Source organism: Parasteatoda tepidariorum, chromosome 5 (genome assembly GCF_982258835.1).
Source record: "Parasteatoda tepidariorum strain Cologne lab strain chromosome 5, Ptep-v5.0, whole genome shotgun sequence".
Taxonomy (NCBI): domain Eukaryota; kingdom Metazoa; phylum Arthropoda; class Arachnida; order Araneae; family Theridiidae; genus Parasteatoda; species Parasteatoda tepidariorum.
The window spans coordinates 121,411,988-121,421,133 of record NC_141759.1 but is presented as its reverse complement, the minus strand read 5'-3'; the positions used below and the strand labels follow the sequence as shown (position 1 = coordinate 121,421,133).

The 9,146-nt window shown below is 32.4% G+C and overlaps 1 protein-coding gene across 1 annotated transcript; it reads left to right on the top strand.

Annotated features, from left to right (window-relative positions):
- The first annotated feature begins 3,448 nt into the window (after positions 1-3,448).
- LOC147810123 (uncharacterized) lies at positions 3,449-8,746 on the top strand. Its single transcript, XM_087162976.1, has 2 exons — positions 3,449-4,150; positions 5,060-8,746. The coding sequence occupies exons 1-2, from the start codon at positions 3,449-3,451 to the stop codon at positions 8,744-8,746; spliced, it is 4,389 nt and encodes a 1,462-aa protein (XP_087019102.1).
- Positions 8,747-9,146: the final 400 nt, after the last annotated feature.

Here is a 9,146-nt window from a genome sequence, read left to right as displayed (position 1 = left end):
TGATATTTGAACGTAACCAAAATGAATTTAGTAAAATTCACGAATAACCCTAAAACAAACCCCTAAAAACAAATTCCTCTAAAATACCCACTGAAGATAAAAAAATCCCCCTAAATTTAGGGGGAAAACCCCTAATCTGGCAACACCGTCCTTGATGTACATAGATCAAGACCTTCCATTCTTGCCTCCCTTATAAGAAGTCACTGATTGAACTCTGCAAATTAAATTTTTTTTTATATAACCCATCAATAGATTTATAGTTAATACATAATATCTTATTGTGTCCCCAAAGTCTATAACATCCCTCTACAACAGTGTTTCCCATACTTTTGTCTACCCTTCCTAACCTTTTCGTAACGCTGTGTACCACTCATACAAAAATGAATGTATTTTTTACTATAAAAAAAAAAAATTGCACAAAAGTCACAACTAGCTGTTGACACCACTCATTGTTGATTCTGCAAAAAATAGTCCATTGAAAAATACGTCATCGTAAATTTTTATGGCAAGCTTTATTTTTAAATAAAATTGTTTGAGATTTTCATTTTGTTGCATGATATTTCGCATAAGAATGCGTACCCCCTCTAAACTGTTCCCGTACCCCTGCGGGTACCACACTTTGGGAAACACTACTCTACAACACTATATTTATTGGATCCCCGAAATAGCGAGGTTTTACTGTATTTCACATTCAATATTTTCAAAGCCATTTTTTCTTCCCGGTTATAATGAGGGTGTTCCGCCGAAAGAAGTTGGAACATTTGGAGCTGGTATATAAAATTTAGATTTGCTTTCTTTCATTTAAGAAAGAGGAGGAGAAATAGCGGAGGAGGTGTGAGCTTCCGACAAAAGGGCGCGCGTACACTATGGATGACGCCTCTGAAGGGTGGGTGGTTGGTGGGGCGCCCACCTGTGACCTTGCACGAGGTGGCGGTGGTACAGGTGCTTCTTTTTTTCCTCCCCCCCTCTCTCTCTATGATTAGAAACAAAACACTCTCCTTTAAAATAAATATAGTTATTGACATTCTAAACCAGTGAATTTCCTGTGTTTGATAGATGGATTCCCAGCGATATAAATTTTGTTCCATTTAAATAGTGAACGGAACCCTTTTTCCGAAGTGCATGCTGCTCATTCGCCGAATAAATTAAGTGCTCCAGAATTTCACATTTTAAGAGTGTTGTTATAGTTTGTGTAACAATCATTGAATCATTTCTTGGTTTTACGATAATGAATTTTTAACACCCAGAAGCATGGTGACAAACTTCCATAGATGGAACTACTATTAGTGTTGTTATAGGGAGAGGAAAACCTTCCACAGTTAGCTCGAAGGCGAGTGATGACCCTCATCGAACATTCCAAACAGTGTCTTGAAATGAATCCTTAATATGGCCCATCTATCTTTCTCCTCAAATTTTTATAACAAACATTACGGAGATCAGATAATCCGTTTCATGCATTGGTTTTCACTTTAAGGACAATTTTATATACTAGAGGAGTTGCGCCCCCTGTTCTCTGACGCTCGCCAACCCCCGAAAATTGCTACGCAATCTTATATGGTTTGCTACGCAATCTTATATGGTTTGCTTCGCAAACCAACCTCGCTTCGCTCACTACTAACTTAGGTACATTGCAAATACACAAAATTCTAAGGATTCAAAACAATCATTCAAATCCATATAACAACTTTTTAAAAAAAAAAAAAATTACATCCTTTTAGTAAATATTAAATCATTAAAATAAATTTGAATTCAAATAAATGACACGTAATTCGCTAAACCTATTAGAAATGTGCTATAGTATAAAATCTTAAAGCGTAACAGCACGACTGAGACTCATTTTTCAGTGAATAACTAATAACAATAATAAAACAAATAAATTCGTGATATATATCCTCAAATAAATTCGTAATATATAAATTCGTGAAAAAAAGCTCTTTCGACAAAATACTAAAATAGAGATCTATCGACAGAGACTACTCACTTCTGCCTAGCTTAAGGTTATTTCAGTTTCCGTTTTTAAAAGCGCTATACGTTGAGCCACCTCAGCTGCATTTGGCATGTGACATTTTTAACGGCAATCATTGGTAGATTTTCTAGCGTTGCATATTCGGGGAGTTGTAATGAGGCTTTTGGTTGTCGCCGTGTAAGAGAAATATATATATATATATATATATATATATATATATATATATATATATATATGCACAAAAAAACACGAAGAAAATTAAGAAAACAATAAGTTTTATTTATTACGCATAAACTGCAAGTAAATAGAACTCATAAAATAAATTTTTTGATTGCTTCTCAGACTATTGTATTGATATATTTTGCTTTGGCTATATTGATGCAATATTAGAAAGCACTCTTTTTTGCGGATATGATTGTGTGAGCTGTTAAAAAAAATTATATCTTTTATTTTCCGGATTTTTAAAACTTTTTGTCTTTTTTTCCGGTTTTTTGTTATTTTTATTATTATTTTTCTTTTTTTTCCCCTTTTATCATTGCTCTGTAATTTTTCCCTTATTTTCTCTACATTTGAACATTGAACATTTTGAACTTATTATATATATATATATATATATATATATATATATATATATATATATATATATATATATATATATATATATATATATATGTTTTTCTTTAAATTTTGGGGCGTATTTTGCATTTTAATGCATTTTTCAAAGTTTTTTGTTAATTTTTTCCAATTTTTATTATTTTTTTATCAATTTTCATTATTACACTGGCTTCCAAACAATGAAGAAAATCTCTAGGATATTAACAGGTGAAGCAAAATCTTTTCAAATTGAAGAAGAATTGTAAGTAAGTGAGACCGTCTTTATCAAGTACGCACCTATAACATCAGTAGACGTTGAAAGAAGCTTCTGCAGGAATGAAAATTTACTTTCAGACAAGAGACGCTCGTTTACATTTCAAATTATCAAAAAACATTTAATAATCCAATGTAATTCTGATATTTAGTAATATTTGTTACAAATTTCTGCCTGACCAGAAGAGGGCGTTGTAATCACTCACTCGATATAATTCTGTAAACACTTATGTGGCAGGCAATGGATTGATTTGGATGGCTCATTGGAGAGCCCCTTTTCGTATCATATATTTTTATTGTTACTATTATTAAATTTGTTTGTTATTAAATATGGTTTCTTTAATTAATGCACCCATTCACCACTGAATCATTCTGCAACATGGTGCATTACGTCCGCGAATATCGCTAAAATAAAAATTGGACTGTACGACAAAAGGTTGTTAGTACAAAGAGGAATTATAATATCGGTGTATAACTACTCCCGATCTTGCAAAACTGGGACATTATTGCATAATTGGACTATTGCATTATTGAATTTGGATTTACATTATTTGGATTTGGATTGCAAGGTAGGAGACTTTATCGCTTATATATTATATATATTACTATTTGAAAATGGATAAGATTAATAAACTTATAGAAAAAAGAAGCAGTGTAAGAAGCGGTATAACGAAATTAATTAAAAGAATAAATTTGGAAGAGCAAGCGGAAACTGATACGCCACTTGCAGAACTGCTTGAACTTTTAGAAACTAAAGAACAAATTCTTAAAAAACATGATTCGGATATAGAAGACCTCATTACGGATCCAGAAAAATTTAAAACTGAAATTAAGGTATCAGAAGAGTACGATGAAAAAATCCTTTCAAGTAAAATAAAGCTAAAAAGTAAAATTAAAGAAATGAACAAGGAAATAAATCATGTAGCTGAATTAAGTCATAATACTTCTACTGAAACTGTAGAACACACCTTTTCGGCCCTTAAATTACCTAAATTAGAAATTCCTCGTTTTTCTGGTGATTCCAATTTCACGGAGTTCCTTAACTGCTTTAATAGCGCTATAGGTACAAATGATTCCCTTTCTAAAATTGAAAAATTTCAGTACCTAAAATCCCTTCTTTCTCCCCCCGCCTATAATGTTGTTGCTGGATTCGAATTAAACGATAAAAATTACGATTCTTGCATTGAACTATTAAAACAGCGTTATGGTAGAACAGATTTCATTATAAATTCATATATGACTAAACTACTAAATTTGGAGCCGGTTAGAAACTCATCTTATGTTAAAGGTTTGCGTAAACTATATGATGAAATAGAGGTAAACATAAGAAATTTACGCGCTTTAAATGTTACCGAGGGATCGTATGGTCATTTATTAAACCCATTGTTATTGAAATTATTGCCCCAAGAATTAGTTTTAGAATTTCATAGGAAACGTGATAAAAATAAAAATTGTGAAGTTTCGGAAATAATGACATTTTTAAGGAACGAGGTCGAGTCTAGAGAAATTTGTGAATCTGTAATGAGTAGCCCCAAAAATTACGAATCTAAACGTACGCCCTTTCAGAATTATCAAAGCGGGCAAACTTATCAAAAGAATTACTCTAAACCTAAAAACGTAGCAACAGCCTCAACTTTGCATACTCAGTCAAAAAATATTTGTATTTTTTGTGGTTTGGTAAATTCGCATGATTCTGTTGATTGTAAAAAATTGGATGTTGAAACAAAAATTAGTAAACTTATGTCTGACGGACGATGTTGGGTTTGTTTCAAAAGAAACCATTACAGTAAATTATGTAGATCTGGAATTGTATGTAAAATATGTAATTCTAAATACCATCACGAATCAGTTTGTAGGAAAACTCTTAAACCACAAAATTATGTAAATAGAGCTAATGAAACAAAAACGAAAGATTCGGAGAACGATACTAACTCTAATAAATATCAGTCTAACTCAAAAATCAATGTAGAGAATATTTCTGTTTCACACAGTAATATATTTTGCAAAGATAAAGCTTTTCTACAAACATGTTCTGTATTAGCTTGTTCGGATAAAAATTCGATTTTGGCAAACGCCATTCTGGATAATGCGTCACATAGGAATTTTATAAGCTCGAAATTAACTAAGGAATTAAAATTAAAACCCGTACGCTATGAAAAATTAGCAATTTATTCTTTCGGCCAAACTAAAGCATGCGAAAAAGAATATCCTGTAATTTCTTTAAAGCTCATAAATAAAAGTGATAGTTCTAAGTGGATCGAAATCGAATGCATAGTAACAAATTTTATTACGAATCTAACTTTGAACAAGCCAGATGTGCTCTTAATGAATGAGTTAAGAACTAAAGGATATGAACTCGCTGACTCATTTCACACCACGAATTGCGATTTATTGATAGGGAGTGGTATTTTTTGGAGAATTGTTTATAATGAAAGGATGAAATTAAACGAAGATGTAAGTTTAATTAATTCCCATTTCGGATGGTTACTTTCTGGGTATAATAAATTGGGTCATGACTCAGCCGAAAGTTGTGAGAATGTATGCTTAACTATGGACTCTACTTCTATTTTATTTGATCTTAAGCTATTTTGGGAAATAGAAGAGTTTCCGAATGAGAAAATATGTCTTTCTGAAAAGGATAATCTATTGATAAAAAATTTCGAGGATTCTTTGCGATTTAATGGAGAACGTTACGTATGTAAATTAATGTGGAAGGATAATTTAGGCCCCCCTTTGGAAATGGACTCTAATTATGAAGTTGCAAAAAGGCGTTTTGATTCGTTAGAGAATAAATTAAATAAAAATCCCGAGATTTTAGATCAGTATAAACAAATTGTTTCCGAACAAATAAAATGCAATATTGTTGGGAATAGTGTAAATGAAAACTTAAATTCAGGATATTTTATGCCTCATCGTGCAGTAATTAGGAATGACAAAGAAACAAGTCGCGTTCGTATTGTTTACGATTGTAGTAGTAAGGCAAATGACAATAAGAAATCTTTGAATGAGTCTCTTGAATCGGGAATTAATCTTTATCCAAATTTATTGGATATAATTCTTAAATTTCGAGAAAATCAAGTCGCATTTTGCGGAGATTTGGAAAAGGCCTATCATATGATAGAAATTGCGGAAGAGGATAGAAATTATCTAAAATTTTTATGGTTTTCGGATGAAACAGATAATTCAAAAAGAATACTTCAATTTAATCGCCTTCCTTTCGGATTAACTACGTCATCATTTGTTCTTGCTTGCGTATTAAAATTTCATATTAGGAAATTAAAGGTAGATCAACCGAATTGTTATGAAATGTTGAATTCTCTATACGTAGATGATTTGTATTATGGTGCTAAAACTATTCAGGATGCGTATCAATTATCTTCGTCGGCAATTGAAATATTACGCGCCGCCGGATTTAATTTAAGGAAATTAAAAACTAATTGTATGGAACTAAATGAACTTTGGCGTAAAAACGGATATGAGGAAAACACTGATTTTGGGCAAGGAGCAGGTTTCTTAGGATTAAAGTGGGATCCTATTGAAGATAAAATTAAATTAGATTTAAAGGAGTTAAGGTTTTCCTTGGAATCAGGAACCACCAAAAGACAAGTGTTGAGAATAATTTCTAAAATTTTTGATCCATGTGGATTCATTAGTCCATTTGTAGTTAGAGCTAAAATAATTATGCAGGAAATTTGGGAGCGAGGTCTAAAGTGGGACGAAGACTTACCTAGCGATTTGGTAAAAAAGTGGAAGAAATGGTGTTCTGAAATTGCTGATTTGGACTATTATGTTATAATAGAACGAAAACTATGTTCAACGGCGGATATTAGTGATGTTTCTCTTCACATATTTGTTGACGCAAGTCCTAAGGCTTACGGAGCCGTGGCATACCTTCGTTATACACCAATTGAAGGACATATTGAAGTTAAATTCATTATTTCTAAGTGCAAGGTTGCTCCATTAAAAACTTTGACTTTGGCTAGATTGGAACTGATGGCAGCTCTCGTCGGTGCTAGATTAGGGAAATATTTACAAAACGTTTTTCCTAATTTCACTCAACAGATATACTATTGGAGTGACTCTAAAATTGTTCTCCACTGGATAAAAGGATCTTCAAAGCTTTGGAAACCATTTGTGTCTAATCGAGTGGCAGAAGTGCAGACACTTACGCTTCCAGAGTGTTGGAACCATTGCAGCGGAGTGGAAAATCCTGCTGATTTCATCACAAGAGGAGAATCTGCAGTTAAAATCGTGTCGAGTTCCCTGTGGTGGTCCGGTCCAGTTTGGTTGTCCCATCCGGTCAACTTGTGGCCTGAAGTAGATTTTTGCAACCAGCCTGATGATAAATATAGTGATGTGGTGAAGAAAGAACAACGAGCTGTTGTGGTGAACGCTTTGACTCAAAACAAGACTTCTGACATTTTTCTTACAAAGTCTATTGATATTAACAAGTGCAGCAATCTTACTAGACTTTTGAGAGTGACAGCTTGGGTAAAAAGGTTTGCCCATAATGCCAAACCAAATTCTTCGAAGTTGAAAGGACCTATTAGTGCTTTTGAACTTCAGAATGCTTTGCATTCCTGGATTAAAACTGTTCAACTCTTGCATTACGAGAGTGAAATCCAACAACTCCTCTCTCAAAATACTTTGAGTAAACATTCACGAATTTTCAATCTCAATTGTAAACTTAATGATGATAATCTTTTATTTTTACAGGGACGTTTGCAGTTCTCAAGCGATGATGTGAAAACAAAACATCCTGTACTACTTCCTTCTAATGATAAATTTGTTGAATTAGTTATATTAGATGCTCATGTTAAAATAGGTCATTTAGGTGTAGATTCTACTTTAACTCACTTAAGGGAACAATATTGGATAATCAAAGGTAAACAATTTGTCAAAAAGGTTTTGAGAAACTGTTTAATATGCAGACGTTATAAGGTAAAACCTGGTACTCAAGTGGTAGCTCCGTTACCACCTGACAGAATTAAAGAACAACCTCCTTTTGATATTTCTGGTGTAGATTTTGCTGGACCTTTTTTTGTTACTGACTCTAATAATAAGTGTTATTTGTTAATTTTTACCTGTGCAGTTACTAGAGCTGTGCATTTAGAGCTAGTTATTAATATGAATACTGATTCTTTTTTATTGGGATTTAGAAGATTTATTTCTCGCAGAGGATTGTGTTCGATTTTGTATTCAGATAATGCAAAAGCCTTTAAAAAGGCAAATAATGAACTGAAAAAATGGTGGAATCAAATTAATGATCCTCAGGTAAAAAATATGTTTGCATCTAAAAATATTGTTTGGAAATTTATTGTAGAAAAAAGTCCATGGTGGGGAGGTTTCTGGGAACGACAGATACGTACTGTTAAAACTTGTTTAAAGAAAATTATTGGTAAATCTTCTCTAACTCTTAAAGAATTAGAAACTGTCTTTTTGGAAATTGAAGCCATGATAAATTCGAGGCCTATTACGTATCTATATAACGAACCCTCAGAACCTTCTCCACTTACACCTTCTCATTTTTTAGTTGGTAAAAGATTAATGTCTTTACCTGTTGTTAAGTATAAACCTAATGATTTGATTGTAAATAGAGATTCATTAACTAAAAGGTATAAATATCAACAAACACTTTTGAATCATTTCTGGAACCGGTGGAGGAAGGAATATTTACTTCATCTAAGATCTGCTTATATTTCTTCACCACCAGGTAAGATAACATCATTTAAGGTAAATGATATTGTTTTAATCAATGATGAGCGTTATCCCAGAAATATGTGGATGCTGGGAAGAATTTTGGAAGTGTATCAGGGGCGAGATGGGAACATTCGTTCTCTTTTGATAAAAACCCCTAAAGGAGATATAAGACGCTCAGTTCAACTTGTAAGTAATTTAGAAATTAACCCTTAAACAAAATGTTTATTGCAATGTGTAAAATATATATTTTGATTATATGCATATGTTATAATTGATTGTTTTATATTGTTATCTTTATTATTGAACATTCATTTAATTATTATATTTGCAAATTTCTGCTAAGGATAAAAATTTTATATTTCAACTAATATTGTTCTTGAAAAAATTTTGTTTTGCAAATTTATGGTAAGTGAACTCAAAAGAGTTCAGGTGGGGAGTGTTACAAATTTCTGCCTGACCAGAAGAGGGCGTTGTAATCACTCACTCGATATAATTCTGTAAACACTTATGTGGCAGGCAATGGATTGATTTGGATGGCTCATTGGAGAGCCCCTTTTCGTATCATATATTTTTATTGTTACTATTATTAAATTTGTTTGTTATTAAATATGGT